This window comes from Oncorhynchus mykiss, chromosome 16 (assembly GCF_013265735.2).
Source record: "Oncorhynchus mykiss isolate Arlee chromosome 16, USDA_OmykA_1.1, whole genome shotgun sequence".
NCBI lineage: Eukaryota > Metazoa > Chordata > Actinopteri > Salmoniformes > Salmonidae > Oncorhynchus > Oncorhynchus mykiss.
This window is the reverse complement of record NC_048580.1, coordinates 60,179,628-60,197,127: the sequence shown is the minus strand read 5'-3', so window position 1 is coordinate 60,197,127 and position 17,500 is coordinate 60,179,628. Positions and strand designations below refer to the sequence as shown.

Here is a 17,500-nt window from a genome sequence, read left to right as displayed (position 1 = left end):
TTTGTGTAGCCAGTGTGTAGTTTGTGTAGACCTATGAGGTTGTCACAGAGCTGGTGGGATTTACGAGGCTGTGAGCCAGAGGATGTCCAACACTATGTACTGTCATTTATCATGGTGACAATCAATATCCCACACTCATCCTTTCCCTCTCTCTCTCTCTCTCTATCTATCATCATCATCATCAGTCACATCAACAGGAAGACCCAGTATGAGAACCCCATAGTGGAGGCTAAACGCAGGATGCAGCTGGAGCAGCAGCAGCCGCAGCCTCCTGAAGGTGAGCGGTACATTCGAGGTTCGTTTCCTGCCCTGGCACGGCACCATTTCTTTCTTTCTTCACGTCTGTCTCAGTCTCGTCTTGTCACGTCTTGTCTCATGTCTTGTCTCACGTCTTGTCTCACATCTTGTCTCGTGTCTTGTCTCATGTCTTGTCTCATGTCTTGTCTCATGTCTTGTCACGTCTTGTCTCATGTCTTGTCTCACGTCTTGTCTCATGTCTTGTCTCTCGTCTTGTCTCACATCTTGTCTTGTGTCTTGTCTCACGTCTTGTCTCATGTCTTGTCTCTCGTCTTGTCACGTCTTGTCTCATGTCTTGTCTCACGTCTTGTCTCATGTCTTGTCTCACGTCTTGTCTCATGTCTTGTCTCACGTCTTGTCTCACATCTTGTCTCGTGTCTTGTCTCATGTCTTGTCTCATGTCTTGTCTCACGTCTTGTCTCGTGTCTTGTCTCATGTCTTGTCTTGTGTCTTGTCTCATGTCTTGTCTCATGTCTTGTCTCATGTCTTGTCTCACGTCTTGTCTCATGTCTTGTCACGTCTCGTCACGTCTCGTCTCATGTCTTGTCTCATGTCTTGTCTCACGTCTTGTCTCGTGTCTTGTCTCATGTCTTGTCTCATGTCTTGTCTCATGTCTTGTCACGTCTCGTCTCATGTCTTGTCTCATGTCTTGTCTCTGTCTCGTCACGTCTTGTCACATGTCTTGTCTCACGTCTTGTCTCACGTCTTGTCTCATGTCTTGTCTCATGTCTTGTCTCTGTCTCGTCACGTCTTGTCACATGTCTTGTCACAGGTCTTGTCTCACGTCTTGTCTCATGTCTTGTCTCATGTCTTGTCTCATGTCTTGTCACATCTTGTCATGTCTTGTCTCATGTCTTGTCTCTGTCTCGTCACGTCTTGTCACATGTCTTGTCTCATGTCTTGTCTCATGTCTTGTCTCACGTCTTGTCTCACGTCTTGTCTCATGTCTTGTCTCATGTCTTGTCTCATGTCTTGTCTCATGTCTCGTCACGTCTTGTCTCATGTCTTGTCTCATGTCTTGTCTCATGTCTTGTCACATCTTGTCACGTCTTGTCTCATGTCTTGTCTCATGTCTTGTCACATCTTGTCATGTCTTGTCTCATGTCTCGTCACGTCTTGTCACATGTCTTGTCTCATGTCTTGTCTCATGTCTTGTCTCATGTCTTGTCTCTGTCTCGTCACGTCTTGTCACATGTCTTGTCACAGGTCTTGTCTCACGTCTTGTCTCATGTCTTGTCTCATGTCTTGTCTCATGTCTTGTCACATCTTGTCATGTCTTGTCTCATGTCTTGTCTCTGTCTCGTCACGTCTTGTCACATGTCTTGTCTCATGTCTTGTCTCATGTCTTGTCTCACGTTTTGTCTCACGTCTTGTCTCACGTCTTGTCTCATGTCTTGTCTCATGTCTTGTCTCATGTCTCGTCACGTCTTGTCTCATGTCTTGTCTCATGTCTTGTCTCATGTCTTGTCACATCTTGTCACGTCTTGTCTCATGTCTTGTCTCATGTCTTGTCACATCTTGTCATGTCTTGTCTCATGTCTCGTCACGTCTTGTCACATGTCTTGTCTCATGTCTTGTCTCATGTCTTGTCCTGCACGGTTGGGGTTCATTCTATTTGAAGTCAGCCCAGTTTAAGAATGAAAAGTTAGTTCCTCAGATTTAGAATTTTGATGAATTCTCCTGGATATGAAATGGAATTGACCCCAACCCTTGTCCTGTCCTGTTGGCGTTTGGGTTCTTATTTGTTTGATTAAATATCATTAAAACATCATTTTTTATATTCCTTTCAACACATGAGCCACTGTAGCATTCACTTATTTGTCTTAGAGCTGTGGAAGCCGCCGTCCATGTGCAAACTGCTGCTGATATCATGCTTGCTACGTGTTAGGACCACTGAGACACAATGTAATGATGAAATGGCATGTAATATCAGATGCAATGTTAAAACATATTTTCAATAAATCTATCTCTTATTGCGTAATTTACTGTGTTAGGTTTTAGTCATTTTAAAGTGTATAACGTTTATTGATTGTGTACGGTTGTGTGTCAGTGTATGTGTGTGCATGTATTTGTGTGTGTGTGTGTGTATGTGCTTGCGTGCATCCGTGTGTTTGTGTCTGTGATTTCACAGTCCCTCTGTGTCTCTCGCTGTACAGAGTGGATAGAGGAACACTCCTCAGCTGGTGCTCCCCTGGCCGTCTATGCCAGTAACCACCTGGAGACATACCGTGACCCACAGGACCCGCCCCCACTGCCCCCTCCCCCGGTAGGGACCAAACGTGAGTGGGGTTACACTTTCTAGACAACACACACACACTTTCAATACCAGGGTCTTGTGCACCACAGACATTTAACTCGCAATCAAATACACCCACAATGTACAGTTTCAGTGACACAAGCATGACCAGACACAGACAGAGGACCCTTGGGATCAAAGGTTTCAAGGGCTCAAGCTCTTGAGGAAACAATTACCATATAAGGTTATTAACCTGTCTATCAGCCCACATGCACCACAGTGAATGTTCTGTGTATGTTAACTAGCTATGACCAACACACCATGGATGTTGAGCATTCACTCATGTCATTCACAGACAGACAGACAGACAGACAGACAGACAGACAGACAGACAGACAGACAGACAGACAGACAGACAGACAGACAGACAGACAGACAGATAGATAGATAGACAGACAGACAGACAGACAGATAGATAGACAAGTGAAAAGACGGACGGACGGACGGACGGACGGACAAGTGAAAAGACAGACGGACGGACAGACAGACAGATAGACAAGTGAAAAGACGGACGGACGGACGGACGGACGGACAGACAGATAGGTAGACAAGTGAAAAGACAGACAGACAGACAGACATAGATAGGTAGACATGTGAAAAGACAGACAGACAGACAGACAGACATAGATAGGTAGACAAGTGAAAAGACAGACAGACAGACAGACAGACAGACAGACAGACAGACAGACAGACAGACAGACAGACAGACAGACAGACAGACAGACAGAGAGAGAGAGAGAGATAGGTAGACAAGTGAAAAGACAGACAGACAGACAGACATAGATAGGTAGACAAGTGAAAAAACAGACAGACAGACAGACAGACAGACAGACAGACAGACAGACAGACAGACAGACAGACAGACAGACAGACAGACAGACAGACATAGATAGGTAGACAAGTGAAAAGACAAAGGCAGCTAATGTAACTGACACGGATAGAGACAGATACAAATATGTTCCAAATAATGTTCTCTTCCCTGTGTTCTGTAGGAGGGAAGCCGTTCTTCACACGGAACCCAGCAGAACTGAACGGAACCTTCATCAACACCAAACTGAAGAAGAGCCGCCGTGGGTTCGGCTTTACCGTCGTCGGGGGCGACGAGCCGGATGAGTTCCTCCAGATCAAGAGTCTTGTCCTGGACGGTCCTGCTGCTGTGGATGGGAAGATGGAGACAGGTGCAGTACACTGTCTTAGCCCACAGAGGCCAGTGTTTCACACCATTTATACAGAAAGCATTTGCCCCATTCCTAAGGAGGTTGAAGTGATTGTGTAAACTAAGTACTGAACATATTGGAGACATATGGTAATATACTTGCACCCCACATAGCACATTCACTGTGTTACTTACTGTTCTACTAACTGTGTTACTAATGTGATGTGATAGTGACTGTTCTACTAACTGTGTTACTAATGTGATGTGATAGTGACTGTTCTACTAACTGTGTTACTAATGTGATGTGATAGTGACTGTTCTACTAACTGTGTTACTAATGTGATGTGATAGTGACTGTTCTACTAACTGTGTTACTAATGTGATGTGATAGTGACTGTTCTACTAACTGTGTTACTAACTGTCCTGTCCGTCTCCGTGTCTTCCTTCTCTAGGTGATGTCATAGTGAGTGTGAATGACATCATCGTGCTTGGCTACACCCACGCCCAGGTGGTGAAGATCTTCCAGTCCATCCCGATCGGCTCCATGGTGGACCTGGCCCTGTGCCGCGGCTACCCCCTGCCCTTTGACCCCGATGACCCCAACACCAGCCTGGTGACCTCCGTGGCCATCCTGGACAAGGAGCCCATCATCGTCAATGGCCAGCAGAGCTATGACTCCCCGTCCAGCCACGGCAGCCAGACCGGAGGCCCCGTTAACGGGATGAGGGAGCCGCGGGCCCTCAGCCCCTCGGCGGAGGTGGCGTCCAATGGCTCACACGGCTACTCCTCCAGCGACGTGGTCACCCTGGCGTCGTCCATCGCCGGGCAGCCCGAGCTGATCACGGTGCACATGGAGAAGGGCGATAAGGGCTTTGGGTTCACAATCGCTGACAGCTTGACGGGTGGGGGTCAGAGGGTGAAGCAGATTGTGGACTACCCCCGCTGCAGGGGCCTGAAGGAGTCAGACATTCTGATGGAGGTGAACAAGAGGAACGTCCAGAACATGACTCACAACCAGGTGGTGGACCTGCTCAGCAAGTGTCCCAGAGGCAGCGAGGTCACCATGCTGGTGCAGAGAGGTACGTAGTCCACTGATTAGGGTCAGGAGGGAGGGAGAGGAGGAAGGACAGAGGGGTGTCTGGTCACCAATCTGGTGCAGTGGGGTACGTAGTCCACTGATTAGGGTCAGGAGGGAGGGAGAGGAGGAAGGACGGAGGGGTGTCTGGTCACCATGCTGGTGCAGTGGGGTACGTAGTCCACTGATTAGGGTCAGGATGGAGGGAGAGGAGGAAGGACGAGGGGTGTCTGGTCACCATGCTGGTGCAGTGGGGTACGTAGTCCACTGATTAGGGTCAGGAGGGAGGGAGAGGAGGAAGGACGGAGGGGTGTCTGGTCACCATGCTGGTGCAGTGGGGTACGTAGTCCACTGATTAGGGTCAGGAGGGAGGGAGAGGAGGAAGGACGAGGGGTGTCTGGTCACCAATCTGGTGCAGTGGGGTACGTAGTCCACTGATTAGGGTCAGGAGGGAGGGAGAGGAGGAAGGACGAGGGGTGTCTGGTCACCAATCTGGTGCAGTGGGGTACGTAGTCCACTGATTAGGGTCAGGATGGAGGGAGAGGAGGAAGGACGGAGGGGTGTCTGGTCATCATGCTGGTGCAGTGGGGTACGTAGTCCACTGATTAGGGTCAGGAGGGAGGGAGAGGAGGAAGGACGGAGGGGTGTCTGGTCACCATGCTGGTGCAGAGAGGTACGTAGTCCACTGATTAGGGTCAGGATGGAGGGAGAGGAGGAAGGACGGAGGGGTGTCTGGTCACCATGCTGGTGCAGTGGGGTACGTAGTCCACTGATTAGGGTCAGGATGGAGGGAGAGGAGGAAGGACGGAGGGGTGTCTGGTCACCATGCTGGTGCAGTGGGGTACGTAGTCCACTGATTAGGGTCAGGAGGGAGGGAGAGGAGGAAGGACGGAGGGGTGTCTGGTCACCATGCTGGTGCAGTGGGGTACGTAGTCCACTGATTAGGGTCAGGAGGGAGGGAGAGGAGGAAGGACGAGGGGTGTCTGGTCACCATGCTGGTGCAGTGGGGTACGTAGTCCACTGATTAGGGTCAGGAGGGAGGGAGAGGAGGAAGGACGAGGGGTGTCTGGTCATCATGCTGGTGCAGTGGGGTACATGCTCAACCCAGGGAGGAAGATAGGGGAAGGAGGGAATGAGATAGGGGGAGGGATTGGTTCGCAGATAAAGACACTTCCACTGGCAAACAGCATGAATAGCTGAGATGTTGAGTGTGTTAGGGGGTAAGTGGGTTTAAGGTTGAATAAAGGAGGTTGTGGATGTTATGTAGAGATGAAACATGAGTGGGTGATCAGATAAGTGAGAGAGGGAATTATGGATGGAAAGGTGGAGAGCATGTCCAGGATGGGAGGAGGAGACAGAGGAGAAGAGAGGAGGATGGTGTTAGGTCAGGGACTCTTATCTGTCCTGATTATGGATGAAGAGTGACTCTGCTGAGATGCTGCTAATCTCCCTGTGTCCTGTCAGCTCATAGGCTCTCCTGCTTTTCTCTCTCTCTCATAGGCTCTCCTGCTTTTCTCTCTCTCTCATAGGCTCTCCTGCTTTTCTCTCTCTCTCATAGGCTCTCCTGCTTTTCTCTCTCTCTCATAGGCTCTCCTGCTTTTCTCTCTCTCTCATAGGCTCTCCTGCTTTTCTCTCTCTCTCATAGGCTCTCCTGCTTTTCTCTCTCTCTCATAGGCTCTCCTGCTTTTCTCTCTCTCTCATAGGCTCTCCTGCTTTTCTCTCTCTCTCATAGGCTCTCCTGCTTTTCTCTCTCTCTCATAGGCTCTCCTGCTTTTCTCTTTCTCTGTCTCTCTCTCTCTCTCTCTCTCTGTTCTCACCATTTCTCTCTTATCTTTTCTATTTATTTAACTTATTCTTTATCACTGTCTCTATTCTTTCACTCTTTTTCTCTCATTATCTTTTACTTATTCTCTCTCACTTTGTATCTCCTCGTTTCTCTCTCTATCCCCCTCTCTCCCCTCTCCCCTCTCTCTCCCCTCTCCCCTTCTCTCTCACTTTGTATCTCTTGCCCTCTCTCTCCCTCTCTCTCTCACTTTGTATCTCTTGCCCTCTCTCTCCCCCTCTCTCTCCCTCCCACTTTGTATCTCTTGCCCTCTCTCTCCCTCTCTCTCTCACTTTGTATCTCTTGCCCTCTCTCTCCCCCTCTCTCTCCCTCTCTCTCCCACTTTGTATCTCTTGCCCTCTCTCTCCCCATCTCTCTCCCTCTCTCTCTCACTTTGTATCTCTTGCCCTCTCTCTCCCCTCTCCCCTTCTCTCTCACTTTGTATCTCTTGCCCTCTCTCTCCCCCTCTCTCTCACTTTGTATCTCTTGCCCTCTCTCTCCCTGTATCTCTCCCCCTCTCTCTCATCTTCTCCCTCACCCCCCCTCTCTCTTCCTGTATCTCTCCCTCTCTCTCTCATCCTCTCTCTCACCCCCCCCCCTCTCTCTCTAACTCTCTCTAACTCTCTCCCTCTCTCTCCCTCTCTCTCCCTTTCTCTCCCTCTCTCTCCCTCTCTCTCCCTTTCTCTCCCTCTCTACCCTCTCTTTAAGCCTGGTCTTTGTATCTGGCGCTGTGTCTGTGTCTGTGTTGCTTAGATGATAGTTGGGTGTGTTAGTAGTGAGAGGGCTCAGCCAAAGACGCCGTCCTAGCTCTGATCAAAGTGTCTTCTGTTCCAATTAGCTTGGGAGGAGAGCTACAGAGAGAGGAACAGAGAGAGGTGGGGTGAAGGGAGAGCAAGATGGGGAAAGAGAGGTTCAGAGCAGAAAGAACAGCCACTGATTTTGAATAGAATGTGAAATGGAGTCTGAAGCTAGTCAAGGCAGCAGCAGAGCTGTTAAAGCAGAAGTCTGTATTCCACAGGAGGTTGGTGGCACCTTAACTGGGGAGGATGGGCTCGTGGTAATGGCTGGAGTGGAATAGGTGGAATGGTTTCCATGTGTTTGATGCCATTCCATTTGCTCCGTTCCGGCCATTATTGTGAGCCGTCCTCCCCTCAGCAGCCTCCTGTGATGTATTCACACGTCATTAATGTCTATGATTAACCTTCCTATGTCAATACAATCCAGATCATTTTTATCACATCAATTACCAACGGAGATTTAAAATAATAGGTCTGTAAAAAAATGAATAGGTGGATGTATTCCTTAAAGGGTTACACTCAAACCTTACTGTGTTAAAATAATAATTCAATTACATTCAAATCATTATAAAAGGTTACAGTCAGAGTTTTGCAAGGCTAGAGAAAGAGACAAACTGTTAATAGCAACCATCATTATCCATACAGTTTCTAACCATGCGCTAATTTGGCTCCAGCCCTCATCATTTGTGAAATTGCTAACCCTGCCTCCTTCCCTAGATCCCTATTAGCTGAGGGTGGGCATATGCAGGCAGCATCAATTATGAACTCTAATGAGTTGACCTTGGGTGCCTGGGCTGAAATAACCCTGCTGTATTGACTTAAATGTCAGCATCATTACTGGCCTGTACAAGACTGATACACACACAGATACAGCCTGTCTTCTGGCTGCTAGGACATCCACAGGGATAGAGGGAGAGAGGAAGGGCATGGCTACGGGGCAGACTGGGAGAGACACCAGAGACGATCTCCCTTAGCGTAGATGGCAGGGGATCATTACACTAGACCCGGGTCAGTTCATTGGTCAATTTCTTGTTGATGAGGTGCTGAGATACTGTGGGCTTGGGTTAACATTATGTAGGGTTGTATTGTCTATGTGAAGCTGTGAGCAGCAGACTGATGTTTTTGTGGGAATGGAGGGAGCAGTGTCTGGCTGGCTGGCTGTCTGGCTGGTTGGCTTGCTGTCTGGCTGGCTGGCTGGATGTTTTGTTGGCTGTCTGTCTGGCTGGCTGGTTGGCTGGCTGTCTGTTTCGCTGGCTGTCTAGTTGGCTGTCGGAAGAGGAGGAGGAGGAGGAGGCAGTGAACTTTCTGGTGATTAGGAGCCATAATGCCTCATAACCCACAACAAACAACACCTTTAGAGGATCAGAGGAGGAGTAGGAGGGAAGGAGGAAGGGAGGGTAGAAAGGATGGAGAAAAAGAGGAAGTAAGCTGTATGTGTTTAGAGGGAGGAAAAAATAAGTTAGAGCTCAGGAATTGCAGAAGGTTATCAGAGTAAGATGGTATGTAGAGAGGAAAGAGAGGAGGATGAGGGAAGAGGAAGAGGAGGAGGCTCAACAATGCTCTATGAGAGAAGAAGTTGGTTTAGGGAAGAGGAGGAGGAGGAGAGGAAACCCTCCCTTGGGTAGATGAATAAAATATTTAATCTCTGCATCTTTGAGTCATCAGTCTGTTCAGAGAGAGAGAGAGAGAGAGAGAGAGAGAGAGAGAGAGAGAGAGAGAGAGAGAGAGAGAGAGAGAGAGAGAGAGAGAGAGAGAGAGAGAGAGAGAGAGAGAGAGAGAGAGAGAGAGAGAGAGAGAGAGAGAGAGAGAGAGAGAGAGAGAGAGAGAGAGAGAGAGAGAGAGAGAGAGAGAGAGAGAGAGAGAGAGAGAGAGAGAGAGAGAGAGAGAGAGAGAGCGTGTGAACGTGCGAACGTGCAGTCATGTCAATACCTTCACAACCAGCAGTATGCATCACTTGGTCTCATTTCAGTTAGATACTGAACGTCGGTAATAAAACGTGATTGTCCTTCTTACCTTGAGTCATATAGAGCTGTCAGCATTATCTGAGATATGCAGAGTTACAGTCATCCCTGAAGATTGGCAGAAACACTGTTTATGATGATACAACAGTTCAGCTATTTATTCTCATCGCCTCAGGGGACCAGGAGTTCTCTGCATCTCTAAATGGAGTTTCTGAAAAATAGAAAAGTTGTTTGTGTGGGAGGAGAAAAGTTCACAGAGGCATCGAGAATTGATTGTCCGTAAGGGGTTCAGTTTTGCTAGCTACGCAGTACAAATGTTTAATGAATGCATATTGTCTAACTGTAAAATGTGTTTTGTCAGTACATCAATATGTGCCACAATAGCATAACAATGTATCAGAAGTGAATTGAATCGTGACTTGGACGTAGGACATCCCAACGAATGGGCGTCCTAGTTTTCAATGTTTAACCCATAGACTAATATCAAGAGAGGGGAGAGGGAGAACGTTTCAGATCAACATACGTACAGTACATTAACTCTTCTCATCCACTCCCACCCTTACCTCTCCTCCTTCCCCCCTCAAAACCTTGTACCCACAATATCTCTCCTCCCCTCCGTTTCTCTCTCTGCGAGGTGAGTTGGAAATATCCTCCATCTTGCCTTGTCATGGCAACAAAGGCAATGTTCCACAGCACCTCAGTAAGGACTGTCCCCTTGGGGATGATGAGAGAGAGAGAGAGAGAGAGAGAATTGGAGAGAAAAAGCGAGAGAGTTGGAGAGAGAAAGCGAGAGAGTTGGAGAGAGAGAGACACCCCTATCAGACCACAGCAAAATCACAGTCTACTTAAACAGAGCAATACTCAATCATGAGGCATCAAAGCCAAAGGAACTGAGTAACATTAAGAAATGCTATAGATGGAAGGAATGCAGTTTGGAAACCTACCAAAAAACAATTAGGCAACAACAAATTCAATCCCTTTTAGACAATTTCCTGGGTAAAACGTTCCACTGTAATAGTGAAGATGTAAACTTGGCAGTAGAAAATCTTAACAGTATATTTGACCTCTCAGCTTCCCTATCAAAGCTAAAAATCTCAAATAGAAAACCGAAGAAAATTAACAATAATGACAAATGGTTTGATGAAGAATGCAAAAATCTAAGAAAGAAATTGAGAAACCTGTCCAACCAAAAACATAGAGACCCGGAAAACTTGAGTCTACGCCTTCACTATGGTGAATCACTAAAACAATACAGAAATACACTACGGAAAAAGAAGGAACAGCATGTCAGAAATCAGCTCAATGCAATTGAAGAATCCATAGACTAACCACTTCTGGGAAAATTGGAAAACACTAAACAAACAACAACACGAAGAATTATCTATCCAAAATGGAGATGTATGGGTAAACCACTTCTCCAATCTTTTTGGCTCTATAACAAAGAATAAAGAGCAAAAACATATACATGATCAAATACAGATCTTAGAATCAACTATTAAAGACTACCAGAACCCACTGGATTCTCCAATTACATTGAATGAGTTACAGGACAAAATAAAAACCCTCCAACCCAAAAAGGCCTGTGGGGTTGATGGTATCCTCAATGAAATGATCAAATATACAGACAACAAATTCCAATTGGCTATACTAAAACTCTTTAACATCATCCTTAGCTCTGGCATCTTCCCCAATATTTGGAACCAAGGACTGATCACCCCAATCCACAAAAGTGGAGACAAATTTGACCCCAATAACTACCGTGGAATATGTGTCAACAGTAACCTTGGGAAAATCCTCTGCATTATTATTAACAGCAGACTCGTACATTTCCTCAATGAAAACAATATACTGAGCAAATGTCAAATTGGATTTTTACCAAATTACCGTACAACAGACCATGTATTCACCCTGCACACCCTTCTCATGCTTTGTTGATTTCAAAAAAGCCTTCGACTCAATCTGGCATGAGGTTCTGCTATACATACTGATGGAAAGTGGTGTTGGGGGTAAAACATACAACATTATAAAATCCATGTACACAAACAACAAGTGTGCGGTTAAAATTGCCAAAAAACACACACATTTCTTCACACAGGGTCGTGGGGTTAGACAGGGATGCAGCTTAAGCCCCACCCTCTTCAACATATATATCAACGAATTGGCGCGGGCACTAGAAAAGTCTGCAGCACCCGGCCTCCCCCTGCTAGAATCCGAAGTCAAATGTCTGCTGTTTGCTGATGATCTGGTGCTTCTGTCACCAACCAAGGAGGGCCTACAGCAGCACCTAGATCTTATGCACAGATTCTGTCAGACCTGGGCCCTGACAGTAAATCTCAGTAAGACCAAAATAATGGTGTTCCAAAAAAGGTCCAGTCACCAGGACCACAAATACAAATTCCATCTAGACACTGTTGCCCTAGAGCACACAAAAAACTATACATACCTTGGCCTAAACATCAGCGCCACAGGTAACTTCCACAAAGCTGTGAAAGATCTGAGAGACAAGGCAAGAAGGGCATTCTATGCCATCAAAAGAAACATAAATTTCAACATACCAATTAGGATTTGGCTAAAAATACTTGAATCAGTCATAGAGCCCATTGCCCTTTATGGTTGTGAGGTCTGGGGTCCACTCACCAACCAAGACTTCACAAAATGGGACAAACACCAAATTGAGACTCTGCACGCAGAATTCTGCAAAAATATCCTCTGTGTACAACGTAGAACACCAAATAATGCATGCAGAGCAGAATTAGGCCGATACCCACTAATTATCAAAATCCAGAAAAGAGCCGTTAAATTCTACAACCACCTAAAAGGAAGCGATTCACAAACCTTCCATAACAAAGCCATCACCTACAGAGAGATGAACCTGGAGAAGAGTCCCCTAAGCAAGCTGGTCCTGGGGCTCTGTTCACAAACACAAACACACCCTACAGAGCCCCAGGACAACAGCACAATTGGACCCAACCAAATCATGAGAAAACAAAAAGATAATTACTTAACGCATTGGAAAGAATTAACAAAAAAACAGAGCAATCTAGAATGCTATTTGGCCCTACACAGAGAGTACACAGCGGCAGAATACCTGACCACTGTGACTGACCCAAAATTTAAGGAAAGCTTTGACTATGTACAGACTCAGTGAGCATAGCCTTGCTATTGAGAAAGGCCGCCGTAGGCAGACATGGCTCTCAAGAGAAGACAGGCTATGTGCTCACTGCCCACAAAATGAGGTGGAAACTGAGCTGCACTTCCTAACCTCCTGCCCAATGTATGACCATATTAGAGAGACATATTTCCCTCAGATTACACAGATCCACAAAGAATTCGAAAACAAATCCAATTTTGAAAGACTCCCATATCTACTGGGTGAAATTCCACAGTGTGCCATCACAGCAGCAAGATTTGTGACCTGTTGCCACGAGAAAAGGGCAACCAGTGAAGAACAAACACCATTGTAAATACAACCCATATTTATGCTTATTTATTTTATCTTGTGTCCTTTAACCATTTGTACATTGTTAAAACCCTGTATTTACAGTGCCTTGCGAAAGTATTCGATCCCCTTGAACTTTGCGACCTTTTGCCACATTTCAGGCTTCAAACATAAAGATATAAAACTGTATTTTTTTGTGAAGAATCAACAACAAGTGGGACACAATCATGAAGTGGAACAACATTTATTGGATATTTCAAACTTTTTTAACAAATCAAAAACTGAAAAATTGGGCGTGCAAAATTATTCAGCCCCCTTAAGTTAATACTTTGTAGCGCCACCTTTTGCTGCGATTACAGCTGTAAGTCGCTTGGGGTATGTCTCTATCAGTTTTGCACATCGAGAGACTGACATTTTTTCCCATTCCTTCTTGCAAAACAGCTTGAGCTCAGTGAGGTTGGATGGAGAGCATTTGTGAACAGCAGTTTTCAGTTCTTTCCACAGATTCTCGATAGGATTCAGGTTTGGACTTTGACTTGGCCATTCTAACACCTGGATATGTTTATTTTTGAACCATTCCATTGTAGATTTTGCTTTATGTTTTGGATCATTGTCTTGTTGGAAGACAAATCACCGTCCCAGTCTCAGGTCTTTTGCAGACTCCATCAGGTTTTCTTCCAGAATGGTCCTGTATTTGGCTCCATCCATCTTCCCATCAATTTTAACCATCTTCCCTGTCCCTGCTGAAGAAAAGCAGGCCCAAACCATGATGCTGCCACCACCATGTTTGACAGTGGGGATGGTGTGTTCAGGGTGATGAGCTGTGTTGCTTTTACGCCAAACATTGTTGCATTGTTGCCAAAAAGTTCAATTTTGGTTTCATCTGACCAGAGCACCTTCTTCCACATGTTTGGTGTGTCTCCCAGGTGGCTTGTGGCAAACTTTAAACAACACTTTTTATGGATATCTTTAAGAAATGGCTTTCTTCTTGCCACTCTTCCATAAAGGCCAGATTTGTGCAATATACGACTGATTGTTGTCCTATGGACAGAGTCTCCCACCTCAGCTGTAGATCTCTGCAGTTCATCCAGAGTGATCATGGGCCTCTTGGCTGCATCTCTGATCAGTCTTCTCCTTGTATGAGCTGAAAGTTTAGAGGGACGGCCAGGTCTTGGTAGATTTGCAGTGGTCTGATACTCCTTCCATTTCAATATTATCGCTTGCACAGTGCTCCTTGGGATGTTTAAAGCTTGGGAAATCTTTTTGTATCCAAATCCGGCTTTAAACTTCTTCACAACAGTATCTCGGACCTGCCTGGTGTGTTCCTTGTTCTTCATGATGCTCTCTGCGCTTTTGACAGACCTCTGAGACTATCACAGTGCAGGTGCATTTATACGGAGACTTGATTACACACAGGTGGATTGTATTTATCATCATTAGTCATTTAGGTCAACATTGGATCATTCAGAGATCCTCACTGAACTTCTGGAGAGAGTTTGCTGCACTGAAAGTAAAGGGGCTGAATAATTTTGCACGCCCAATTTTTCAGTTTTTGATTTGTTAAAAAAGTTTGAAATATCCAATAAATGTCGTTCCACTTCATGATTGTGTCCCACTTGTTGTTGATTCTTCACAAAAAATACAGTTTTATATCTTTATGTTTGAAGCCTGAAATGTGGCAAAAGGTCGCAAAGTTCAAGGGGGGCGAATACTTTCGCAAGGCACTGTATATATAATATGACATTTGTAATGTCTTTACTGTTTTGAAACCTCTGTATGTGTAATGTTTACTGTTAATTTTTGTTGTTTTTCACTTTATATATTCACTTTGTATGTTGTCTACCTCACTTGCTTTGGCAATGTTAACACATGTTTCCCATGCCAATAAAGCCCTTGAATTGAATTGAATTGAATTGAGAGAGAGAGAGAGAGAGGCAGAGAGAGAGCGAGAGAGTTGGAGAGAGAAAGCGAGAGAGTTGGAGAGAGAAAGCGAGAGAGTTGGAGAGAGAGACAGACAGACAGAGAGAGAGAGAGATAGAGGTAAACGGCAAGAAGAAAAGAGATGGGTGTAGATCAAGAAAAGAGGAAGATATTGAAAGGTGACTAGAAAGACAACATGGGGATGTGTAGAAGAAAGTGAAGGAGTTTAGCCAAACAAAATAGGATATTTGTCATGTTGTTCCTGTAGGACTCTGACGTATGGACAGTTGAGAACAGCCATTCATTCCCTTAGTGTGGGCACTGCTGAGAACATATCCAAGGCCACAGCCTGAACAGAGCATAGACACAGATTCACTGAAATAATAAATGTCATGTACCCCCACGCACACACCCACCCACTCACATGTCGACTCTAACACACCCACCCACTCACACACCCACCCACTCACCACTTTCTCCCCATAATCTCCTCATTAATAGATGTCCCTACCCAGTCAGCTGGGTGGCTATGGCACAGTTAAGACAGACTCACAGCGTCTCTCTCTTAGCCAAGTGTTAAACCTGGAACGCTCCACAGCTCCACTCTCTTAGAGTCCTCAGTCCAGATCAACTCACTGACCACTCTGCTCTTTCACTCCAACACTGTTTACTTCCCAAAATTAGCATCACAATAGCCAGGCCCTCTTAGTCATTCAGACAGCATGGTCTGCTCAATGTTCAGAAGACTGGGCCTTTTAAGCCAGTGTTCCATTCTTAGTGATCAACCCAGAGGCCTTTAACACGAGAGACGGGCCAACGGATTCATTGTTCCGTTTCTGAGTATTGAGCAGAGCCTTGTTGTCATTCAGCTGCTCAGGCTCAGGCAGGAGGAAGGAACTAGGTGGTGTGAGCACAATGCATCATTCACACCTGGTGGGTGTATGTTGGATGGGATGGGGGGGTATTTTTTATTATATTTTATTTAACCTTTATTTAACTAGGTAAGTCAGTTAAGAACTAATTCTTATTTACAATGACGACCTACCTAATGGCAAAAGGCTCATGCGGGGACGGGGGCCTGGGAATAAAAACATTTCATGAATACAGTGTAAATATAGAACAAAACACACATCACAACACTACATAAAGAGAGACCTAAGACAAGAACATAGCAAGGCAGCAACACATGACAACACAGCATGGTAGCAACACAACATAACAACAACATGGTAGCAACACAACATGGTAGCAGCACAAAACATGGTACAAACATTATTGAGCACAGTCAACAGCACAAAGGTCAGGTGTGTGTATAGTGTGTGTGTGTGTGTGTGTGTAATATCCCAAAATAATTTTTGGTTGTAGGTAATAATGCAAGAAATGTACTGAGCAGATATTGAAAGAAATAACCCCCTAAAAAATACTGTTGTCTAGGACCTAGAAGCAGGCCGTCATGTCTGTTGGTGTCATCTTGTAGGAAGTGCATAGAGGATGTTGTTCCCACTGTGACGATTACAACTTATCCAACCAGAAACTGTGGATAGATGGCAGCATTCATGCAAAACTGAAAGCGAAAACCACCACATTTACGGCAAGGTGACTAGGAACATGGATGAGTACAAACACTGTAGTTATTCCCTCAGTAAGACAATCAAACTGGGAAAAAGACAGTACAGGGACAAAGTCAAGTCGCAATTCAACAGCTCAGATAGGAGATGTATGTGGCAGCGACCTGGTCAAGCTATTCACCTTCTTCACCCACTTCCACGTGAGTAAAACATTTATGCGTGTTAACCGTCGCAAGGCTGTCGGCCCAGGCGGCATCCCAAGCCACGTCCACAAAGCTTGTGCAGACCAGCTGGCTGGAGTGTTTACGGACATATTCAATCAATTCTTATCCCAGTCTGTTGTCCCCACTTCAAGATGTCCACCATTGTTCCTCTACCCAAGAAAGCGAAGGTAACTGAACTAAATTACTATTGCCCGTAGCACGCACTTCTGTCATCATGAAGTGCTTTGAGAGGCTAGTTAAGGATATCACCTCCACCTACCCCACACCTCCAATTTGCATACCGCCCCAACAGATCCACAGATGATGCAATCGCCATTGCACTGGACATTGCCCTATCTGGACAAGAGGAATACCTAAATGGGGGAAAGCTGTTCTTCGGCTACAGATCAGCCTTCAACACCATAGTGCCCTCCTAGCTCATCACTAAGCTTTGGGCCCTGGGTCTGAACCCTGCCCTGTGTAACACGGGTGCCCCACAAGGGTGCGTGCTCAGCCCCCTTCTCTACTCCCTGTCCACCCATAACTGTGTGGCCACACACGTCTTCAACTCAATCATCAAGTTTGCAGAAGACACAAGAATGGTAGACCTGATTACCAACAACAATGAGACAGGGTAGTGCCATGAAAATAACCAGGAAAATAACCTGCCCTGCACTTAGTCTCTGTTACTAACCACCCTGTACCCCGCCCTGCATATAGTCTCTGTTACTAACCGGCCTCCTCTCTGTACCCTACCCTGCACTTAGTCTCTGTTACTAACCGGCCTCCTCCCTGTACCCTGCCCTGCACTTAGTCTCTGTTACTAACCGCCCTGTACCCTGCCCTGCACGTAGTCTCTGTTACTAACCACCCTGTACCCTACCCTGCACTTAGTCTCTGTTACTAACCGCCCTGTACCCTGCCCTGCACTTAGTCTCTGTTACTAACCGCCCTGTACCCTGCCCT

General features: G+C 46.0%; 1 protein-coding gene across 8 annotated transcripts in view; it reads left to right on the top strand.

Moving 5' to 3' along the window:
- LOC110491133 (membrane-associated guanylate kinase, WW and PDZ domain-containing protein 1) overlaps nucleotides 1-17,500 on the top strand; it is a 204,234-nt gene that overhangs the window by 146,235 nt on the left and 40,499 nt on the right. For 6 of the 8 annotated variants that reach the window (XM_036947461.1, XM_036947463.1, XM_036947464.1 and 3 more), the window contains exons 9-12: nucleotides 186-295; nucleotides 2,454-2,576; nucleotides 3,586-3,771; nucleotides 4,202-4,828. In XM_036947461.1, coding sequence (XP_036803356.1) covers nucleotides 186-295; nucleotides 2,454-2,576; nucleotides 3,586-3,771; nucleotides 4,202-4,828 — 1,046 coding nt within the window. The remainder of the gene's footprint in view (nucleotides 1-185; nucleotides 296-2,453; nucleotides 2,577-3,585; nucleotides 3,772-4,201; nucleotides 4,829-17,500) is intronic. The other 2 variants (XM_036947465.1, XM_036947462.1) reach the window with 1 other exon arrangement.